This window comes from Ovis canadensis, chromosome 17 (assembly GCF_042477335.2).
Source record: "Ovis canadensis isolate MfBH-ARS-UI-01 breed Bighorn chromosome 17, ARS-UI_OviCan_v2, whole genome shotgun sequence".
NCBI classification, from domain to species: Eukaryota; Metazoa; Chordata; class Mammalia; order Artiodactyla; family Bovidae; genus Ovis; species Ovis canadensis.
In genome coordinates, this window is record NC_091261.1 from 45,237,111 (window position 1) to 45,261,374 (window position 24,264).

A 24,264-nucleotide genomic window follows, 5' to 3' on the forward strand; every position below is an offset into this window, starting at 1 on the left:
AAAGACTGTCTTTAGGGTCTGCCACAGACATAAATTTTTTGCCACGAGGTCAAGCCTGCTATAACAACTAAATCCGTTCTTCCAAGTCAAGGTTGTTGGGATGTAGCTCAATGGCTTTAAGAGTCAAATACATGTGGACTCAAAAGTCTCTGCCATTTAGTTAGTACCTGTGTAACCTGGGGGCGAATCGCGTTAATTTTTCTCTGTAAAATGAGCGTAATAATATAGCCCTCATCTCCCAAAGCTTTGAGAAGAGTAAATGAGATATATACCTGAAATACTCAACCTACTGCTAACACCCGCGCGCAATTAACAGCTATTTGTTAAATACCAGAACCTGTGTGGTAAGAAAAAAGCCACCTTTCGGTTTTAAAGGCACATTAACGTCTCTTACAAAAGACGAATCCAAAAATAAAAAATAAAAAAAGACGAATCCACACTGTTACAGAAATGGATTTCAGAGTTTTCGTATACTATCCTCGCTAGATACGAACGATTTTGCAGTTAGAGATGCCGTTAATCTTAACGCAAAGCTGCTTCAAGCACAACTTACTAGAAATTCAAGGCAATTTACAAAAAAGCTTGACTTAGGCACTGATAAGTCATTTCTGCCTAACTTCTCCAGTGCAGGGGTGACTTCGGGTATTTTACAGACTTCTCTGCGCTCTCACACTTCTGCCTCGCTCAATTTTTAAAAACATCTACACCTCAAGGCAGAATCGCTAGGTTTTCGGTCCTCTCAGACGGCACCCCCTCGGCCTCGGCTCTCCCACTCAGAACTCTTTACCCTTTTCTAAGAAGTTGATCACCACCAGAGTCCCGGCCGCCACGGCAGAAGCTGTGGCCCCTGCAGAAAAGGAAGCAGCGGATGCCGAGGAAGAACCATTCTCGGCGCTTTGGTTTAGCCGTTTTCTGTTCTTCTTGGACGACATGATCCGTACGCAGCCTGAGAGAAGCAGCGGTAAAGCCGGCTCAACGTGCGCGCTTCTCTGAGAGAAAAACTTCCGGGGCAGAAGCCGGCAAGGCTCCGTCCCGAGCCGTAATCCCCTGAGTGCAGCGCAGTAAGAGCAGGAGAACCGAGCTTTTTCAGAATCCGCGGTCTTTGAAGAGTTCCTGAATGGCCAAGGAAAACAGATTAGGTGAACGGAACGTTCTTTTAGATTGTCAATTCCTTAACAACAGGACTTTTTCGTATATCCGCCGCCTTCCCTAATCCTGAACAAATCTGTTGAATTAAACTGGGGATGGGAGGTGCTGGGGTAGGTTGGGGTGGGAGGGCAGTAGTGGGAAAGTTTCTCCCGCTTTCCTGAATCTGGGCAGATTCTTGAGAGGAACCGTTCGACTGGACTTCGCCGTCTCCTCTGAGAAGAGGTAACGCTGGGCGGCACTCTTCTAAAACTTACGGTATCTCCCTCTTTTCCAGGTCACGCGGGTTGAGTGATTTGGAGCGTCAGCGTGAGGAACCAGGGTCGGCGCCAAAATGCCGCCACTGCTGAGGGGGAGTTACCGGCGTGTGGTCCTTGCTCTGGCCCGTCGTGCAGTGCTCGGTGCAGGGCCCCGCTGGTCCGCGGGAGGTTCAGGTTGCGCTCGGGACTCCCCTTTCGGAGCTGAGGAGCTGCGGGGAGAGCCGGACAGATTCGGAGGCGTCTCCGTGCGCCTGGGGAGGCTGGACGCTCTGGACCGCCTGGACCCGGTCGCCTTCCAGAGGGCCTTGCAGGGCAAGTGCGCCTGGTCCGGGGCGCTCCGGGCTGCTGAGTCTTTCTCGTGAAGTAACCGCGGTCCCCACCCCCGAGTCGCGCCCGAGGGAAGGAGAGGGCATGCCTGACCCGCACCGGTTTTCTGCCTTTAGTTCTTGTGCCCTTGGCGGGGAGGTCTCTGAGGCGATTGGGTGAAACGGTAGCCAGCTCAGACTCTGGCATCTGCAGCCGTTGTTTCGGGTCTTCTTTCTAGTGTGTAACCTCGAGCCAAGTTGTGTAAACCACCATTTTCTCATCCGTAAAACCAGGTAATAGGAACTCGTGGAATTGCTGAGGGATGAGATGGATAACGCGTATCAAGTGCCTCGCAGAGTTTCCGCCACATACTTAGCGCTTAGTAAATGTTAGTTAATATTATTATTATTTACTGACCTTTACCGACAATTGGCTCTGCCCGGCACTTTGCCTAGGACAAACTGTCGCTTCCTAGTACAGGTGGTGGCCAGTGAATAGGCTGGAGAGGTCTGAGTGGTCGTATTTGTACACAGGCTGGGTCAGGAGCTGTGGAGCCTGTGAACTAGTTTGCGTGTATTTCACAAAAAGCTGGTTGCCTTTTGTGAATAGCCGGGGATATTGATGGAGTGGTTTCAGTCCTCGGTAGGAAAACTCAGCACTTTTGAACCTTGAGTCCACTGATAGGAAAGATAACTTAGAATAAAGGAGCCTTCACTTGAGAGCCCTCAATTTGGTGGAGCAGCTGGTTTTTCAAGCTGCCCAAGAGTCCTTAGGATCAAATTGAAAGCAAGGCATGAAAATTCCTCTTCTCTCATTAAAAAGGAAACTTCAGATCTTTATCCTGGAGCAATATGAATCAATATGGCGAGTGAGCATCTATGGAAATGTAATTGAGCTAGTTGTTTTAATCTTACTATCTTCATTTCGAAACTGTTTACCCCTTCACCTTATTTTCTCTCCTACTCGGGAACAGTTGTTAACTGCCAATAGGGTTGACCGTAGGAGAATCAAATCTGTGTAATATGTGTGGGTCGACACAGGTGTTTGTTGTACACACTTGAACTTGTTAGTGATTAAAGCTTTACCTCAATCAGGAAGGCAAAGCAGAAAGTGGGTTGGATTTGGTGTGTCACATCCAGGTTTCCGTCTTCCCTGGTGGCTCAGCTGGTAAAGAACCCACCTGCAGCTTGGGAGACCTGGGTTGGAGACCTGGGTTCGATCCCTGGGTTGGGAAGATCCCCTGGAGAAGGGAATGGCTACCCACTCCAGTATCTGGCCTGGAGAATTCCGTGGACTGTATAGCCCATGGGGTTGCAAAGAGTCAGACACGACTGAGTGGCTTTCTCTTTGACCAGGTTGCAAGTCCCATGTTCTGCCACATGCTTAACCAGGCGTTAGGATAATCATCACTGAAAATATCTGCCCCTTAGGTTGCTTATATGAATAATGCCAGCTCTAATTACTTTACTGGATAGGTATGGTCATCAAAGATAAATTATGAGACTAATTTATAAACTCTGAAGTCTTACATACTTTTTAATAAAATCCTAGTACACCCAATAAGTGCTGTATACTGTTTTAAGGACTTCAAAATAATTAACTCATTTAGTCCTTATAACCTGTGAGGTAGGTACTATTATCTGCATTTCAAAGATGATAGTACTAAGAGACAGATTAACTTCTCCTGGCTCTAGAATTTGTTCTTGCTGCACTATAAGAACCATTGCTGGTTTTTTTTGTTATTGAGTCAAACAAAACTGAATGATGTAAAAAGAAACTGAAATAAATAATTTGAGAAGAAAGCCTGATAGGCTGTCTAAATCTGTTCTTTCTTTTCAAGCAAATAGAACTGATTGTATATAATGTATTAGCAATAGTTTTTTGCACATGAGGTTTATTCTTTTACTGTTCCTGTTATAGACAACTAAATTTAGGTGAAGACATATTGTGGTGTTAAGTGTCACGAATATCTGCATAAGTGGGGAAACAACGCTGATTCTGATCCTTGCTGTGCTACTCATTAGCTGTGTGACTATACACAAGTCAGTCATTTAATAAATGTGAATTGAGCCCAAGCATAATATGTTAACCTGGAGGATTGCAGATGCACAAAATATTGTGTGTGTGCGTGCTCAGTCGTTTCCAGCTCTTTGCAGCCCCATGGACTGTAGCCCGCCAGGCTCCTCTGTCCACAGAATATTAGGATTAGAAAAATAAATGACAAAATATGTCATTAGGCATTGTGTAGTAAGTTCTAGTAAATCTATTAGAGGAGTTAAGTTCACATTTGGAAAGCATTTAGGGAAAGCTTATTGTCAAAAGAGGTGTATGTGAGCTCACTTTGAAGGATATATTTGAGCTAAGGAATGAGGGGCAGGAGGAAAACTCATTAAAGTTTATTAGCGAAAAAAGAGGGAAAAAAAGATTTTAAAAATGATTCTTAGACTTTAAGCATTGGAGCCAGAAGTATACCAGTAAATAAAAACTACTTGAGGATGGCTATGAGTCAGTTTTGAATACGGGTATGAAGAAGTTTGAAGCAGCAGCCTTCAGAAAATGAGAGCAGCTGGAGAGCAGCAAAATTCAGTGTTCAGTGAGATCAGGACTGGGCAAGCATCCTTGTATAGTTGTTAGCTGAAGCAGTGGGAGTGGACAGATTCTCCAAGTCAGAATGTGAAGATAAAAAATAGTAAACAAGTGGCTTCAGCTTTTTCAGAACTTTTTCTGAACTTTTTTTTTCCTAAGCTTTCAGAGCTTCAGCTTTTTCCCTTGATTGGAGTGATTGGAAAGGAGGACTTGGGAACTTCTTGTGGTGATAGAAATCTTCTGTAATCCTGACTGGAATGTGGACTACACAAGTGAATGCATAGGTCAAAACTCAAATGGTCGCTTAGGATTTATGCATTTCACTTTGTGTAACTATGTCAGTTTTTAAGAAGATACCAGAGAAAGTTCGATGTGAGAAGGATGTGACAGGACCCCATAGCCCCAAATCAAGAAGTCTGTTAAGGCCCCAAGTTGTTTGTCACTGTGTTAGTCACACTGACTTTGAAAGAGTAGAGAAACAATGGTCCTTAACAGGGAGATGCTTACCTCAGAGGCTGTAGAAGAGGAAGGAATGGAATCTAACCATTAAATAAATGATCCAGTCTTTTCCCCTCTCTCCACACGTTCAATAGGATTATTGTAAAGATTGAGATGGTGGATAGAGAAAGTGATCTGAGAAGATTTTCTAAAACTGTTAAGTATTCATTTCTTCACCTGTAAATTTAGCAGTCACCATACTTGCCTTTCATGTTGTGAGAACTTAATAAAATACTGTATCTAAAATGTCTGGATTTTAGTAAGGGCCAGAAAAATGTTAGCATCTTTTCCCCCCGACTCAATCTTAAGTAACAAAGTAAGATAATTTAAAGTCAAAGGCCAAAAATATATTTTAATGTTTGTCATGGTATAATAATAAGGTAAGATTACAATAATACTTTGGCAACCTGATGCAGAGAGCATCAGGGTGGGATGCTGGGAAAGATTGAGAGCAGGAGGAGAAGGGGACAACAGAGGATGAGATGGTTGGGTGGCATCACCAACACAGTGGACATGGGTTTGGGTGGACTCCGGGAGTTGGTGATGGACAGGGAGGCCTGGTGTGCTGCGGTTCATGGGGTCGCCAAGAGTCGGACACTGAGCGACTGAACTAAACAGACAATCCACATGTCCAAAATTAGGTTAGTTAAGTAATTCGTGGTACACCTAAATGTATGAGGAAAATTATGCAGTCATTAAAAATATATGTTCATTAAAGAATTTTAATGGTAACAAAATATCTAAAATCTATTGTAAAAAAAAAAGTTGTAAATTATTTGTGGTATGTCAGTTGCAAAATTATATTCATGGAAAACGTGTCAAAATTTTAAATTTCTCTGTGTGCTAATGTGAAGTTTTGATTTCATTTTATTTTAAAAATTTTCTAGAACTACCATACATTATTTAAAAGCAAAGTTAATTTTTAACCACCTCAAAATGTATAAACCAAAAAAAACACATATATTTGAGACAGTAAATAAAAGCCCATGGTAGTCATTTATAAAGACTGAAGCTCATTGTTAAAAAGAACAGCATTGAAACAGTAATTTATTTAAATCGGTTTGTGCATTCTGCAATTATTGAGCACAAATTGTATGTCAGGTATTGTCAGATGATGTATAAAGATCATTACTGACTTCAAGAAATGGTGGGGAAATTATGCTGCTGCTGTATGTTAACAGGACATTTTGGGATCCCCCCTCACCCCCTCCACCACCACCCCCCAAGTGGAGCTTAAATATGACTTACTGGAGGAAGTGACACCCAGAGATGAGTTTTAATTTATTCCAGTTTTCTCTCTGGAAAATATTTATAGATGTCTGTTTTCTGCGTTTCAGCTGCAGTACAGAAATGGAGATCAGAAGGTAGAGTAGCAGTGTGGCTGCACATTCCGATCCTTCAAAGTCGATTTATTGCTCCTGCTGCTTCCCTGGGCTTCTGCTTTCATCACGCAGAATCAGATTCATCTATGCTGTCTCTGTGGCTGGGAGATGGGCCCAGCAGATTACCAGGATATGCTACACATCAAGTGGGAGTTGCAGGTCAGTTTCAAACTGAAGATAATCAGAATCAACTGTTTAGAGGGTTACCTGATTTCTTCTTAGAGCTGGAAGTGAAGTCGCTCAGTTATGTCCGACTCTGCGACCCCATGGCCTATAGCCCTCCAGGCTCCTCCATCCATGGGATTTTCCAGGCAAGAATACTGGAGTGGGTTACCATTCCCTTCACCAGGTGATCTTCCCGACCCAGGGATTGAACCCGGGTCTCCCACATTGCAGGCAGGCCCTTTACCATCTGAGCCATACTTTATTCATGTGGAATGAATAATTTGATTAAATGATTATCATCTTTCCAACTGGAGCTAGTGCTTTAAAGAGATGAAGTTTGCCTTATGAATCAGCAGAGGGCAGCACAGAGAACAAGCAAGTTTAGTTTTCCAAGGCTATGTTTGAACATGTTTTACACAGACATTTGAACTTCACTACTGAAATAGGAACACTTAACTGGGATCCAGGAATAGATCATTTTATTATGGTACAACATGTTAGTATGAATTGTGTGATTTAATAAAACTGTAAAGTTGAATTTAGGGTAAAGCAAACCAGTTTTTCAGTGATTTGAACATGACTTTTTAAATATTTATTTTTTAGATTCCATATATATGTGTTAGTAAGGAAAAATGCAGTATTGTGTTGGTTAGCCATTACTTCTTAAAGAATTAAGGAAGTCATTGTTCCAAACAGTTGTTTAAAATAGTATAATTTAAATAAAGAATTTTTAAGTCATGGTTAACTTGAGTGCTTTGAGTTATGATAGGAGTTCTCAAATTGTGTGTGCACGTGCTTACTCACTCGTATCTACTCTTTGATTCCATGGACTGTAGACCGCCAGGCTCTTCTGTCCAAGGAGTTTTCCGGGCAAGACTATAGAGTGCATCAGAATCACCTGGAGGGGGTTGTTGAAGCAGATTGCTGGGCCCCAGCCTCAGGAGTTTTTAATTCATTTGGTCTGAGATAGGGCCCGAAAATTGCAATTCTAATAAATTCTCTGCTGCTGCAGCTGCTGGTATTGATGCTGGTTCTCTAGGATGACCCTTTGAGAACGAGGGTTAAGAAAACTCTCAGGTTTTCAGAAAAATGAAAATGGGAACAAATCCTTGTAATTTATTACAAGGCAGTAATATGTATTGTTAGTAATTAGCATCATTTGCCTTCATATAATTAATAAGAGTTTTAAAAGGTAGTTCTCATCTTCAGAGTCTTCTAAGGAGCTGTTCAAGGATTTCTAGTGTTTTCTCTGTCCACGGTCTCACTACCCTGTAGCAAATAGAGGCAATTCAGCTTTCCATTCATCTCTGCTTCAAAAGACCACTTGAAAATTTGGTGACAGTCTCACACTTCTTTAGAAAGACATACAGATAATTATCAGTTCATTGTACAGACTTTCAAATTAGAGTTTCCAGTTAGTACTAGAGAATTATAATTGGTAACACATGCATAAAAAGTCACCTATGAAGAACTTGTTTTTTAACTAAGTACTATATATTATGGTTAAGATATGCCATAGGAGTTTAGGGGATGAGAGATCTGGAACTTGACCAGAGTTTTGAAGAATAACCAGGATTTGAAGTGGCCATAGGGGTCGGAAGATACTGTAAGACATTTTTCTAGAAAGATAGAGTTTTTTAGATGAAGAGAAAATAGTTGACATTTTTTGCTAAAAGCTACAAGATGTAGCTGGTTAAGGAAGTCAGAACATACCACCCTCAAATATGCCAAAGTGAAGACAATTGAGAGAGAGCAGGAAGGGCTCTCTGCCTGACCCTTTCTACCTAAAAGCAGGGCATAAGTTTTTCTACCATAATAAAGAGAACATTATCACCAGAGATGGGGAATTGACATTGAGATAAATCTGTACAAACCTTATGAAATAACAAGTAAAAAAGGTGTTAATCACTCAGTTGTGTCTGACTCTTTGCGACCCCATGAACTGTAGCCCTCCAGGCTCCTCTGTCCATGGAATCCTCCAGGCCAGAATACTGGGGTAGGTTGCCACTTCCTTCTCTAGGGGATCTTTCCAACCCAGGGATCAAACTGGTGTCTCCTGCAGTGCAGATAGATTCTTTACCGTCAGTACAAACCTTATGAAAACAACCATTGTGTTCTGCTAGTTTCCCCATATAGTTAGCTCCTCGGCATTTTTTCACCGTTTACCTCCCCTAGAACAAAGCCCTCGTTCTTTGGTCATTTATGCACAATTTATCCCTCTTTCCTAGAATGGTATATAAGCCCCTGAGTCTAAATACTTTGAGGAGATTTTCATTTCTGTGGAGACCTCCACCCAGGCCACGTGGTAATATTAACACCAAATAAAATGTACATAGTTCTTATCCATTAATCTGTCATATGTCAGTTCAGTTCAGGTCTGACAGCTGAAGTGAGTAAAGGGAAAAAAAATCTTTCCTCATCTACATTGGAAAGCTATGGCTTTCCTGCTGTCTTCAAACAGCAAGCTCCTATATGCCTCAGAGCTTTTAAACCTACTGGCTTCTCTTCCTGCAGTGCTCCTCCAGAGGGCTTTGTTTATTGAGCTCTTAAGAGATGAAATATCTCCTCAGAAAAGTTCCTGACGTTCCTGCATAAAATAGTCCTCCCACCTGCCAATCCTGTCATCTTTTATCCAGCTCTGTTTTTTTTTAATATATTTATTTTAATTTATTTATTTGGCCATGCTGGGTCTTAGTTGCAGCATGTGAAATCTTAGTTGTGGCAGGTGGGATCTAGTTCCCCCACCAGGGATCAAGCCCAGGCCCTCTGTATTGGGAGCATGGAGTCTTAGCCACTGGACCGCCAGGGAAGTTCCCAGCTCTGTTTTTGTTTGTAGAACTTCACACAATTTGAAATTATCATGTCCTTAATTGTCCCCACAATAATGTGAAGTCCAGGAAGGCAAATATTTTATCTCTCTTGTTTACCTCTTAATCCTCAGACTAAACACAGTGTCAAGCTTCCCAGGTGGCACAGTGGTAAAGAATTTGCCTGCCAAAGCAGGGGAGACAGAAGACACAAGTTGGATTTCTGGGCCAGGTAGATACCCTGGAGAAGGGAATGGCAACCCAATCCAATATTCTTGCCTGGGGAATTCCAAGTACAGAGAAGCCTGGCAGGCTGCAATCCATGGAGGTGCAAAGAGACGGATACAACTGAGCATACATGCAAAAATACAGTGTCTGGTATAATCTAGGTGCTCGATAAATATTTCTTGAATGAATGGTTGGATAGATCTTCAAATGGTAATGTCAGCCCTCTGAAAAGGCAATTGTGTGGTGAAGGTACAGTACTGGACAGCGAGAGTACCTGCTTGTGACCCAGAAAGGACATCGGTTTCAAGGCTTTGTGAAGTTGGGCACTCAAAATTATACCACTGACAGGATTATTATGAAAACTAGTATAGTACCTGACTGCTGCTGCTAAGTCGCTTCAGTCATGTCTGACTTTGTGCGACCCCGTAGACGGAAGCCCACCAGGCTCCCCTGTCCCTGGGATTCTCCAGGCAAGAACACTGGAGTGGGTTGCCATTTCCTTCTCCAATGCATGAAAGTGAAAATGAAGTCGCTCAGTCATGTCCTACTCTTTGCGACCCCATGGACTGCAGCCCACCAGGCTCCTCCATTCATGGGATTTTCCAGGCAAGTGTACTGGAGTGGGGTGCCATTGCCTTCTCCAAGTACCTGACTAGTCACCATAATACAATAATTGAATCCCTAATCTCTTTGGGTTTCTGTTCAGTTCAGTCACTCAGTCATATCTGACTCTTTACGACCCCATGAACTGCAGCATGCCAGGCCTCCCTATCCATCCCCAACTCCCGGAGTTTATTCGAACTCATGTCCATTGAGTTCGTGATGCCATCCAACCATCTCATCCTCTGTAATCCCCTTTTCCTCCTGCCTTCAATCTTTCCCAGCATCAGGGTCTTTTCAAATGAGGCAGCTCTTCACATCAGATGGCCAAAGTATTGGAGTTTCAGCTTCAGCATCAGTCCTCCATGAATATTCAGGACTGATTTCTTCAGAATGGACTGGTTGGATCTCCTTGCAGTCCAAGGGACTCTCAAGAGTCTTCTCCAACACCACAGTTCAAAAACATCAATTCTTCGGCCCTCAGGTTTCTTTATAGTCCAACTCTCACATCTATACATGACCTACTGGAAAAACCATAGCCTTGAGTAGATAGACCTTCGTTGACAAAGTAATGTCTCTGCTTTTTAATATGCTGTCTAGGTTGGTCATAACTTTTCTCCCAAGGAGCAAGTATCTTTTAATTTCATGGCTGCAGTCACTATCTGCAGTGATTTTGGAGCCTCCAAAAATAAAGTCTGTCATTGTTTCCACTTTTTCCCTGTTTTCTCCGTTTCTTTGGGTTTATTTAGCCTCTGTGTTGTGACCAGCAGGGGTCGCTCACATTGTGTTTACCAGTGCTATTTTTGGCTCATTTATAGTGAACTAAGGAAAAGTTTGATTTGTGTAATGACAAATTATTAAAAATTAAGAGTAGATTTTCTTGGTTATTTATTTGGCATTCACTCACGTAAAGTCCAATTATTTGCTTTTGTTGTTAAGTTGCTAAGATATTTCCAACTTGTGACCCCATGGACTAGAGCACTCCAGGCTTCCCTGTCCTTAACTGTCTCCCGGAGTTTGCTCAAACTCATGTCCATTGAGTCAGTGATGTCATTCAGCCATCTCATCTTGTCACCTCCTTCTCCTCCTGCCCTCAATCTTTCCCAGCATCCAGGGTCTTTTCCAATGAGTTGGCTGTATTAGTTGGCCAGAATACTGGAGCTTCAGGATTAGTCTCTCCAATGAATTCAGGGTTGATTTCCTTTAGGATTGACTGGTTTGATCTCCTTGCTGTCCAGGGGACTGTCAGGGTCTTTTCCAGCACTGCAGTTCAAAAGCATCAATTCTTTGGTGTTGAGCCTTCTTTGTGGTCCTTCGCTGACACCTGTACATGACTGCTGGAAAAACCATAGCTTTGTCTATACTGACTTTTGTCAGCAAAGTGATCTCTCTGCCTTTTAATATGCTCTCTAGGTTTGTCATAGCTTTCTTCCAAGGAGCAAGCATCTTTTAATTTCATGGCTGTAGTTGCCATCAACAGTGATTTTGAAGCCCAAGAAAATAAAATCTGCCACTGTTTCTACTTGCACGCCACTGTTTGCCGTGAAGGTATGGGATGGGATGCCATGACTAGTTTTTTGAATGTTGAGTTTTAAACCAGCTTTTTCACACTCCACTTGCACGCTCCTCAAGAGGCTGTTTAGCTCTTCACTGTCTGCCATTAAACTGGTATCATCTGCATATCTGAGGTTGTTGATATTTCATCCTCAGTCTTAGATTCCAGCTTGATTGAGCCTGGAATTGGATTGAGTGCTTCATCCAGCCTGGCATTTCACATGATGTACACTGTATATAAGTTAAATAAGCAGGGTGACAATATATAGCCTTGACATGCTCCTTTCCCCATTTTGAACCAGTCCATTGTTCCATGTCCAGTTCTAACTTGTTTCTTGACCTGCATACAGATTTCTCAGGAAGCAGGTAAGGTGGTCTGGTATTCCCCTCTCTTTTAAGAATTTTCGAAAGTTTGTTGTGATCCACACAGTCAAAGGCTTTGATGTAGTCAGTGAAGCAGATGTTTTTCTGGAATTCCCTTTTTCTGTGATCCACTGGATTTAGGCAATTTGATCACTGGTTCTGCTGCCTTTTCTAAATCCAGCTTGTACATACGGAGGTTTTCAGTTCACATACTGTTGAAGCTTAGCCTGAAGGATTTTGAGCATTACCTTGCTAGCATGTGAAATGAGTGAAATTATATGCTGATTTGAACATTCTTTGGCATTGCTCTTCTTTGGGATTGGAGTGAAACTGACCTTTTCCAGTCCTGTGGCCATTACTGTTTTCCAAATATGCTGGCATGTTGAGTGCAGCATTTTAACAGCATCATCTCTTAGGATTTTAAATAGCTCATCTGGAATTCCATCACTTGTACTAGCTTTGTTTGTAGTAATGCTTCCTCAGGCGCACTCAACCAATTATAGTTTATATTTTCTAATAGAAGCCAACATTAATTATCTCACTTTGTGGTTTTCTTTCTTGACTTTGAAGTGCTAAAATGGAATGTTTAAATTTCAGAGAAAATTGTTCTTCCATTTGTTGCATGTATCTATTCCCTACTGTATTGCATCTGTAATATTTGTTACCACCTCATGTTCTATATGGGCTTCCCAGGTGGTGCAGTGGCAAAGAATTCACCTGCCAGACAGGAGAAACAGGAGATGTGGGTTCAATCCCTGGATCAGGAAGATCCTCTGGAGTAGGAAATGGCAACTGACTCCAGTATTCTTTCCTGGATAATTGCACGGACAGAAGAGCCTGGTGGGCTACAATCCATGCAGAGTAGTACACAACCAAGTGACTAAGCACCATCCGGTGGTGCTAAGGGTAAATAATCCATCTGCCAATGCAGGAGAAGTAAGAAACAGAGGTTCTATCCCTGGGTGGGAAAGATCCCCTGGAGTAGGAAATGGCAGCCCACTTCAGTATTTTTGCCTGGAGAATCCCATGGGCAGAGGAGCCTGGTGGCTACAGTGCATAGGGTCGCAAAGAATCAGACGCTACTGAATCAACTCACCTTGCACACATGTTCTACATAATTTATTTTTCATTTGTAACCTTCTCGTACCAGCCTCAGAACAAGAGCCTCATAATGATAGGGCATTTTGTTCACCACTGTATCCTTGTGGTTCAGTTGCTAGATTGTGTCTGATTCTTTGAGGCTGTATCCTTAGCAATTGGAAAAGTGCCTGATACAAAAAAAGGATCTCAATTCATATACTATAAATATAGAACCTACATGTATTATATATAGGAGCTCAATTAATATTAAATGAATGATAGAAAATATATTTTTAACAATATCTTCCCGCATTATGTAAATACAAATAATGTTTAAATTATAGCATTTAAAGAAACACTGCAATGTTCTTGCCTAGAGAATCCCAGGGACGGGGGAGCCTGGTGGGCTGCTGTCTATGGGGTCACACAGAGTCGGACACGACTGAAGTGACTTAGCAGCAGCAGCAGCAGCAATGCAGATCTTTAAGTGAAAGTTGCTCAGTAGTATCTGACTCTGACCCCGTGGACTACAGTCCATGGAATTCTCTAGGCCAGAATACTGGAGTGGGTAGCCTTTCCCTTCTCCGGGGGATCTTCCCAACCTAGAGATCAAACCCAGGTCTCCCACATTGCAGGCAGATTCTTTACCAACTGAGCCACAGGGGAAGCCCAAGAATACTGGAGTGGATCAATGGCATCCCACTCCAGTACTCTTGCCTGGAAACTCCCATGGACGGATGAGCCTGGTAGGCTGCAGTCCATGGGGTTGTGAAGAGTCAGACAGGACTGAGTGACTTCACTTTCACTTTTCACTTTCATGCGTTGGAGAAGGAAATGGCAACCCACCCCAGTGTACTTGCCTGGAGAATCCCAGCGACGGCGGAGCCCGATAGGCTGCCGTCTGTGGGGATGCACACAGTCAGACACGGCTGAAGCGACTTAGCAGCAGCAGTCTATCCCTACTCCAGCAGATCTTCCCTACCCAGGAATCGAACCTGGGTCTCCTGCATTGCAGGTGGATTCTTTACCAATTGAGCTATCAGGGAAGCTCTAGATCATTAAAGTGTCATTTTATTTTTGATCTAGTATTACCCAAGGAGAGAAAAAAACTTATTTTTGAGTCCCTAATATCTAGCAAAATGCCTAGTGTGCTGGGCAGTATCTATGTTGAATGAATAAATCAAATAAATGGTCTAGAACTTTAAAAATATAAACTGCTGATCAAAAGGTATTCTGTAGCAATATATTGGTAAGTTATAAAGTAGTGTACATAATGTGATAAGGGAATTTAAGTGGCTTTAAGGAAGAAGTCTTGAACTGAATGTTGAGATATTTGAGATTTGGATCATGTTTATACATAGTGATTCAAGGAATAAATATCAGAATGGAAAAGTCAATCCATTGATTCAATGGATATTTTTAAGCACTTAAAATTGGACACTAGATGCTTAAAAGAATAGAATATTTTAACTATCATCAGGAATAGATGATCTAGATAACAAGATGCAAATAATTATTCTGTAAGATAGCATATGGTAGAACCATCGTTGTTACTTTCAGCCATTAAAAGACCCAAGATAACTGAGCAACTGGTTTCTTAAGTTATTTTACAACTTTTCAAGGATGAGGTGGTTATTTGAACTAGGCCTTCAGATGGGAGTAATCTGAGGTGAATGAGATTCATATTTCTTGATTATCTTTTTCCCCCTAACAGGAGCTGTATTTGATGAAAATACTAGAAAAATACTGGTTGTCCAAGATCGAAATAAAGTAAGTTGCTTCTTCTTTATAGTTGCTTTCTAAATGTTTATTTCTATCTAGAGAAAAATAAAGTGTGGAAACTTTGATATGCTTAAAAAATATAGAAAGATATTTTTTATTTATTGCAGTCAGTATTTTTATTGACATATGGTTGATTTACAGTGTGTTAATTTCTGCTGTGTAGCAGTGATTCAATTATACATATATACACATTTCTTTTTTAATAGTCTATTCCATTAAGGTTTATCGATGGATATTGAGTATAGTTCCTTGTGCTATAAAGTAGAACCTAGTTGTTTATTCATTCTATGTGTAAAAGCTTACATCTGCTAACCCCAAACTCCCATCTCTCCCCCAACCTTCTCCCCCATGGCAACCACCAGTTTGTTCTGTATGTCCATGATTCTGTTTCAGTTTCATAGATCAGTTTGTATCATATTTTAGAATCCACATATAAATGATATCATGTAGTATTTATCTTTCTGACTTCACATAGTGTGATCATCTCTAGTTCCATTCATGTTGCTGCAAGTAGCATTATTTCATTCTTTCTTTTCCCCAAAATTTAATTTTTTGACTGTGGTGGGTCTTCATTGCCACATGCAGGCTTTCTTCAGTTGTGCTGAGCAGGGGCTACTTTTCATTGTAGTGTGCAGCCTTCTCATTGAGGTGGCTTCTCTTGTTACAGAGCACAGGGTCCAGGTGCTCAGGCTTCAGTACCTGTAGCATGTCGTAGCTTGCAGGCTCCAGAGTGCTGGCTCATTATTGTTCCTCATGGGCTCAGCAGCTCGCCAGCATGTGGGACCCTTCTGTACCAGAGGTCAAACCAGTGTCCCTTGCATTGCAGGCAGATTCTTAACCACTGGACAACCAGGGAAGCCCTGTCTTGTTCTTTTTTTGTGGACGGGTAGTATTCTATTATGTATATATATATGTACCACATCTTTTTACAGGTTTTTCTATTAAATGGTAGTTTTGGTGATACAGAATTCTATTATATTTTCTGTTGACCAATCATGATATAATGTTATTAAGTGAGCAATAGTTACATAATCACAACAGTAAAATATTTTGATCAGTTTCACAGTCAATAGCCAGACAAAAAATAAAAGATAATTACAATTGCAAGCCATAATGGGAACATGATCAATCTAACAATAAAATAATTACATACAGTTTGGAGGGGGGCGTCAAGCAGAGTGATGTGGTAAGTGAAAGTGCATACATGCACATATTTTCATCTACCCAGCCAGTGTATGTCTTTTGTTTGATACATTTAATCCATTTACCTTAAGGTAATTATTGATATGTATGATCCTATTACCATTTTCTTAATTGTTTTGGGTTTATTTTCTGTTTATTTTCTGTATTTCTGTTTATTTTCCTTCTCTTCTGTTTACTGCCTAGAAAGTTCCTTTAACATTTATTGTAAAGCTAGTTTGGTGGTGCTGAATTCTCTTAACTTTGGGTCAGGAAGACCCCCTGGAGAAGGAAATGGCAATCCGCTCCAGCACTCTTGCCTGGAACATCCCATGGACGGAGGAGCCTGATAGGCTGACAGACAACTTTACTTGTCTGGAAAGCTTGATTTCTCCATCAAATCTAAATGAGAGTCTTGAATTCTTTTTCTGGAAGGTTGCCTACCTCCACTTCATTTACTTGTTTTGGGGGGGTTTTTATCTTGTCCCTTCCTCTGGGACGTAACTTTCTGCTTTTTCATCCTGATTAACTTTCTTTAATGTGGTTTTTGTTTTAGCCCTGTGAACTGTGGTTCTTCTGTCTTGCTCTGGTGGGCAGGGCCTTGCTCTGCAAATCTTTAATCCAATTAACTGCCGATGGGTGGGGTTGTGCTCCCTCCCTGTTAGTTGTTTGGCCTGAGGACACCCAGCCCTGGGGTCTAAGGGCTCTGTTTTTGCTATTGTTCAGTTGCCCAGTTCTGTCCAACTCTTTGCCACCCCATGAACTGCAGCGGGCCAGGCCTCCCTGTCCCACACCATCTCCCAGAGCTTGCCCAAGTTCATGTCCGTTGCATCAGTGGTGCCATCCAGCCATCTCATTCTCTGACACCTTCTTCTGCCCTCAATCTTTCCCAGCATCCAGGGTCTTTTCCAGTGAGTCGACTGTTCACATCAGGTGACCAAAATATTGTAGCTTCAGCATCAGTCCTTCCAATGAATATTCAGCGTTGATTTCCTTGAAGACAGACTGGTTTGATCTTGCTATCCAGGGGACTCTAAAGAGTCTTCTCCAGCACCACAGTTCAAAGGCATAAATTATTCTGCACTCTGCCTTCTCTATGCTCCAACTCTCACAATTATATGTGATCATTGGAAAGACCATAACCTTAACTATATGGACCTTTGTTAGCAAAGTGATGTCTTCGCTTTTCAACACAAGGCTTGTCTAGGCTTGTCATACCTTTCATGCCAAGAAGCACTTGTCTTCTGATTTCATGACCGCAGTCCCCATCCACAGTGATTTTAGAGCCCAAGAAGAGGACATCAGTTACTTCTTCCATCTTTTCCCCTTCTATTTGCCATGAAGTGATGCGACTGAATGCCATGATCTTAGTTTTTTTATTATTTACTTTTAAGCCGGCTTTTTCACTCTCCTGCTTCACCCTCATTGAGAGGTTCTATAGTTCCTCTTTGCTTTCTGCTGCTAAGAGTCGTATCATCTGCATACATGAGGTTGTGATGTTTCTCCTGCCAATCTTGATTCTAGGTTGTAACTCATCCAGCCTGGCATTTTTCATGATGTGCTCTGTGTATATGTTAAATAAACAGAGTAACAACAGACAGCCTTGTCGTACTCCTTTCTCAATCCTGAACTAGCCAGTTGTTCCATACAGGGTTCTAACTGATGCTTCTTGGCTTGCATACATGTTTCGCAGGAGACAGATAAGAGGTCTAGTATTCCTATCTCTTTAAGATTTTTCCACAGTTTGTTATGATCCACACAGTGCAAGGCTTTAGTGTAGTTAATGAAACAGGTAGATGTTTTTCTGGGAATTCCTTTGCTTTCTCTATGATCCAGCAAATGTTGGCAATTTGATCTCTGGTTCCTCTGCCTTTTCTAAACCCAGCTTGGATATCTGGAAGTTCTTGGTTCATGTAATGCTAAAGCATACCATGCAAAATTTTAAGCATGATCTTAAATGGCAACCCACTCCAGAATTCTTGGCCTTGAAAATCCTATGGACAGAAGAGCTTGGCAGGTTACAGTCCATGGGGTTGCAGAGAATCAGACATGACTGAGCAATTTGACTTTGCCTTACTTTACTAGCGTGGGAAATGAGTGCAATTATCCAGTGGTTTGAACATTCTTTATTACTGTCCTTCTTGGGATTGCGATGAGGATTGTAGCCATTGGTAGGTCTTCCAGATTTGTGGACATGTTGAGTGCAGCACTTTGATAGCATTATCTTTGGGGGTTTTAAATAGCTCTCCTGGAATTCCATCACATCCATTACTAACTTTATTGACAGCGGTGCTTTTTAAGGGCCACTTGACTTCACACTCCAGAATATCTAGCTCTGGGTGAGTAACCATACCATCGTGGTTATCTGGTTAATTTTTGTACAGTTCTTTATATATTCTTTCGGCTTCATTTAATCTCTTCAGCTTCTACTAGGTCGCTATTGTTTCTGTCCTTTATTGTGCCCATCTTTAGATGAATTGTTCTCTTGATATTTCCAATTTTCCTGAAGCTCTAGTCTTTCCCATTCTGTTGTTTTCCTGTATTTCTTTGCATCATTCATTGAAGAAGGCCTTCTTGTCTCTCCTTGCTATTCTCTGCGTTTAGCTGGATGTACCTTTCCCTTTCTCTGTTGCTTTTCACTTTTCCTCTTCAGATAACTACTTTGCCTTCTTGTTAGGGTCGGTTTGTTCACTGCCTTCTGTACTATATTACAGACCTCTGTCCATAGTTCTTCAGGCATGCTTTTTACTGGATCTAATCCCTTGAATCTATTCATTACTTCTGCTGCATATTCATAGGGGATTTAAGTTGTACCTGGCTAGCCTGGTGCTTTTCCCCACTTTCTATAGTTTAAGCCTGAATGTTGCTTTGAGAAGCTGATCTGAGCCACAGTCAGCTCCAGGTCTTGATTTTGCTGACTCTAAAGAGCTTCTCCATCTTTGGCTACAAAGAATGTAATCAATTTGATTTCGGTACTGACCCTTTGGTGATGTCCATTTGTAAAGTCGTCTCTTGTATTGTGGCAAAAGGATGTTTGCTTTGACCAGTGCATTCTCTTGGCAGAATTCAGTTAGCCTTTGCCCTGCTTCATTTTGTGCTCCAAGACCAAATTTCCCTGTTACTCCTGGTGTCTTGACTTCCTACTTTTGCATTCCAATCCCCAGTGATGAATAGAACGTTTTTTTGTGTGTGTTAGTTCTAGGAGATCTTCTAGGTCTTCAGGGAACTGATCAACTTCAGCTTCTTTGGCACTGGTGGTAGGGGCATAGACTTGAATTACTGTGATGTTGAATGGCTTGCCTTGGAAACAAACCCAGGTCATTCTATGGTTTTTGAGGTTGCACCGAAGGATGGTATTTCGGATTCTTTTGTTGATTATGAGGACTGCTCCATTTCTTCTAAGGGATTCTTGCCCACAGTAGTAGATAAAATGGTCCTCTGAATTAACTTCGTCCATTCCCGTCCATTTTAGTTCATGGATTCCTAAGATGTCTGTGTTTACTCTAGCCATCTCCTGCTTGACCATGTGTAATTTACCTTGATTCATGGACCTAATATTCCAGGTTCCTATGCAATACTGTTCTTTGCAACATCAGATTTTACTGTCATCACCAGACACATCCACAACTGACATCATTTCCACTTTGGCCAAGCCACTTCATTCTTTCTGGGGCTATTAGTAGATGTCCTCTCCTCTTTCCTAGTAGCATATTGGACACCTTCTGGCCTGGGGGACTAATCCTTTAGTATCATATCTTTTTGTCTTTTTATACAGTTCATGAGGTTCTCACGGCAAGTATACTGGGATGATTTGCCATTCCCTCCTCCAGTGGATCATGTTTTGTTAGGACTCTCCACTGTGACCCATCTGTCTTGGGTGGCCCTACATGGCATGGCTCATAGCTTCATTGAGTTACACAAGCCCCTTTGCCACAACAAGGCAGTGATCTGTGAAGGGCTCTGTAGTAGGGTTAATGGTGACCCCCAGGAGGGCTTACGCCAAGGGGGACCTTTCATGACTACTACTGCCAGTGCTCCAGTCCCAGTGATGAGCCCCTGCCAACCCACACCTCCACAGGGGACCCTCCAACACTAGCAGGGGTTTTGGTCAGTATCCTGTGGAGTCACTGCTCCTTTCCTATGGGTCCTGGTGCAGGCCAGATTTTGTTTGTGCCCTGCAAGACTCGAGTCCTTGTTTCCCCCAGTCCTGTGGAAGTCCTGTAATCAAATCCCACTGGCCTTCAAGGTCAGATCCCCTGGAGATTCCCAGTCCCTTTTTCAGATCCCCAGGCTGGGAACCCTGATGTGGGGTTCAGAACCTGTACAACAGTGGGAGAACTTCTTTGGTATTATTCTCCAGTTTGTGGATCACCCACCTGGTGGTCATGGGGCTTTATTTTATTGTGATTGTGCCCTTCCTACTGTCTCTCTGCAGCTTCTTTGTCTTGGATGTGGGATATCTTTTGATAGGTTCCAGTATCCTCCTTGCAATGGTTGTTCAACAGCTAGTTGCGATTTTGGTGTTCTCACAGGAGAAGATGAGCACCCATCCTTCTATTCTGCCATCTTAAACTGGAACTACCACATTTTTATTTGCTCATCTGTGGAAGGTATTTAGGTTGTTTCCATGACTAGGCTATTGTAAGTAATGCTGCTGTGAACATAAACATGCAAGTATCTTTTTGAATTTGCATTTTGCTGGATCACATGGTAATTCTATTTTTAGTTTTTTGAGGAACTTCCATTCTGTTTTCCGTAGTGGCTCTACCAACTTATATTCCCAGCAATAGAGTAGAAAGGTCCCCTTTTCTCCACGTCTCCTCCTGCATTTGTTATTTATATGGAGTTTTTAGTGGTGGCTATTTTGATTGGTGTGAAGTGGGGTACCTCGTTGTAGTTTTAATCTGCACTTCTCTAGTAACTAGCAATGTTGAGCATCTTTTCATGTGCTTACTAGATGTCTGTATTTCTTCTCTGGAGAAATATCTATTTAGGTGTTATGTCCCTGTTTCAATTGGGTTGTTGATTTTGTGTTACTGAGTTGTACGAGTTGTTATATTTTGGAAATTAAGCCCTTGTAGGTCTCATCATTTTCAAATATTTTCTCCCATTCTGTAGATTGTCTTTTCATTTTGTTTATGGTTTTTCCTTTGCTCTGCAAAAGCGTCTGAGTTTCATTAGGTTCCATTTGTTTATTTTCTTTTCGTTTTCATTACGAGGTGGGTTAAAAAAGATCTTGCTGTGATTTGTGTCACAGTGTTCTGCCTGTGTTTTCCCTTAAGAGTTTTATAGTATCTGGCCTTATATTTAGGTCTTTAATCCATTTTGAGCTTATTTTTCTGTGTGGTGTCATGGAGTATTCTAATTTCATTCTTCTACATGTAGCTGTCCAGTTTTCTGGGAACCACTGTCTTTTCTCCATTGTATATTCTTGCCTCCTTTATCATAGAGTGTGTGTATGTGTGCTTAGTCGTGTCCAAGTCTTTGCAACCCCATGGAATGTAGCCTGCCAGACTCCTCTGTCCATGTCATTTTCAAGGCAAGATTACTGGAGTGGGTTGTCATTCGCTATTCCAGGCCATATTATGACCCAGGGATCAAACCCATGTCTCTTGCATCTCCTGCATTGACAGCTGTATTCTTTACCACTGCACCATGGGGGAAGCCCTTGTCATAATTAGGTGAACCTAAGTGTGTGGGTTTATCTCTGGACATTCTGTCCTGTTCCATTTACCTATATTTCTATTACTATGTCAGTCCCATACTGTTTTTAAATACTGATGTTAAATTGGATTGTTTACTTAATTTCTCTTTCCAGTCTTTCATTGTTAGCGTATAGAAAGGCAACAGGTTTCAGTGTATTCGTTTTGTATCCTGAAACTTTAATACTGAACTCATTGGTGAGCTCTAATAGTTTTCTGGTAGCATTTTTAAGATTTTTCTGTGTATCATGTCATCTGCAATCAGTGATAATTTTACTTCTTATTTCCAATTGAGATCCCTGTTAATTTTTTTTCTTCTCTGATTGCTGTAGTAGGACTTCATAAACTGTGTTGAATTATAGTGGTGAGAGTACACATCCTTGATGTTTCTGATCTTAGAGAAAATGTTTTCAGCTTTTTACTGTTGAGTATGATGTTAGCTGTGGGTTTGTCATATATTTCCTATATGCTGAGGTAGGTTCCCTCTGTGCCTACTTTCTAGAATTTTGTTTTTTGTGTGTTTTTTTTTCCATAAATGGGTGTTTAAGTTTTCTTCAAAAGCTTTTCTGTGTCTATTGAGATGATCATATATTTTTATTCTTCAATTTGTTAATGTGATATATCACACTGATTAATTTGTAGACAATGACAAAATCTTGTATCCTTGAAATAAATACCACTTGATCATGATGTATGATCCTTTTAATATATTATAAAACTCAGATAGCTGGTATTATGTTGAGGATTTTCGTGTCTTTATTCATCAGTGATATTGACCTGTAATTTTCTTTTTTTGTGATATCATCTGATTTTGGTATCAGGGCTCATAGAATGAGTTTGGGAATGTTCCTTCCTCTGCAATTTTGGGGAATAATTTCAAAAGAGTAGGTGTTAACTCTTCTCTAAATGTTTGATAGAATTAGCCTGTGAAGCCTTCGGGTCCTGGACCTTTGTTTGCTGGGAGGTTTCTAATCACAGTTTCAATATTTGTGAACAGTTTGTTTGTATTTTGTGTTTCTTCCTGCTCAATTTTGGAAAATTATACCTAAGTGTTTTTCATTTCTTCTAGAATGTCTGTTTTATTGGTATATATTTGCTTGTAGTAGTCTTTTATGATCCTTTGTATTTTTATGGTATCTGTTGTAACTTGTTCTTTTTCATTTCTGTTATTATTGATTTGAGCCATTTCCCCTTTTTTCTTGATGAGTCTGGCTAAAGATTTATCAATTTAGTTAACTTTTCAAAGAACCAGGCTTTAGTTTCATTGATCTTTGCTGTTTTCTTCGTCTCTATTTCATTTATTTCTGCTCTGATCTTTATGATTTCTTTTCTTCTCCTTTCTTTTGGTTTTATTTTTTCTTCTTTAGTTGATTTAAGTATAAGGCTAGGTTGTGAATTTGAGACTTTTTCTTGTTCCCGGAAGTAAGATTGTATTGCTGTAAACTTCCCTCTTAGGACTACTTTCGCTGCATCCCATAGGTTTTGGATCATCATTTTTGTTTTTATTTATCTCTAGGCATTTTTTTATTGTTTCTTTGATTTCTTCAGTGATCCATTAGTTATTTAATAGCACTGTTAAGCCTCCATGTGTTTCTTTTTTATAGTTTTTCCTGTACTTGATTTCTGACCTCATAGCATTGTGGTTGGAAAAGATACTTGATTTGGTTTCAAGTTTCATAAATTTACTGAGTCTTGCTTTTTGGTCCAAGATATCAATCCTGGAGAGCATTGTATGTGCCCTTGAGAAGCATATATATTTGCTGCTTTTGAATGGAATGCTCTATAAGTATCAGTTAAGGCCATCAGGAATAATATGTCATTTAAGGCCTGTGTTTCCCTGTTGATTTTCTGTCTGGATGATCTTTCCATTGATGAAAGTGGGCTGTTAAAGTCCCCCGCTATTGTACTACTGTTAATGTCTTCTTTTATGGCTATTGATATTTGCCTTGTATATTGAGGTGGTCCTATGTTCGGGACATATATTTATGATATACCTTCTTGGATTGATCCCTTTATCATTATGTACCATCTTTCTTTGCCTTTTGTAATAGACTTTATTTTAAACTATTTTGTCACTTAGCAGTGAATTTGAGATTTTTCTTATTTCCAGGGGTAAGATTGTATTGCTATAAATGTCCCTCTTAGAACTGTTTTTGTTTTGCTTAGAACTCTTTGGCTCTCTTTAAATTCCATTTGCATGGAGTGGCAGTACAGAGCGTGATACAATTTTTTTAACTTTTTTTTTTAAAAAACTATGTTGATTTAAAATATTGTTAGTTTCAGGTGTTAGTTGAATGCGAATATTGAGCAAAGAATATTTCAGAATATTGAACAGAGTCCTTCTGCTAAATAGTAAATCCTTGTTGCTTATCTATTTCATGTGTAGTGTTTTGTGTCTATTAATCCCATACTCCTAGTTTATCACTCCCAATAATGTTTCCTTTTAGTAACTTTGTTACATGAATCTGTTTCTGTTTTGTATATATAGATTCATGTCTATTATTTTTTAGATTCCACTGACAGTTATTATCTTATATTAGTCTTTCTCTGACTCACTTAACTAAGTATTCTTTAGATCCATCTATGGTACAGTTAGAACTGGACATGGAACAACAGACTGGTGCCA

General features: G+C 40.8%; 2 protein-coding genes across 7 annotated transcripts in view; one reads left to right on the forward strand and one right to left on the reverse strand.

The window, feature by feature from the left end:
- Positions 1 to 1,860, reverse strand: part of AFG2A (AFG2 AAA ATPase homolog A) — a 350,811-nt gene extending 348,951 nt beyond the window's left edge. The window contains exons 1-2 of the mRNA XM_069557480.1: positions 1,404 to 1,860; positions 788 to 1,113 (exon numbers count right to left, since the gene is read on the reverse strand). Of these exons, the coding sequence (XP_069413581.1) occupies positions 788 to 932 (145 nt within the window). The 5' untranslated portion in view covers positions 933 to 1,113; positions 1,404 to 1,860. The remainder of the gene's footprint in view (positions 1 to 787; positions 1,114 to 1,403) is intronic.
- The window catches only part of NUDT6 (nudix hydrolase 6), a 74,915-nt gene continuing 51,274 nt past the window's right edge, over positions 624 to 24,264 (forward strand). For 3 of the 6 annotated variants that reach the window (XM_069557490.1, XM_069557488.1, XM_069557489.1), the window contains exons 1-3: positions 1,424 to 2,005; positions 6,134 to 6,337; positions 14,690 to 14,745. In XM_069557490.1, coding sequence (XP_069413591.1) covers positions 6,265 to 6,337; positions 14,690 to 14,745 — 129 coding nt within the window. In that variant the 5' untranslated portion in view covers positions 1,424 to 2,005; positions 6,134 to 6,264. Of the gene's footprint in view, positions 1,140 to 1,423; positions 2,599 to 6,133; positions 6,338 to 14,689; positions 14,746 to 24,264 lie in introns of those variants that run through there. The other 3 variants (XM_069557485.1, XM_069557486.1, XM_069557487.1) reach the window with 3 other exon arrangements.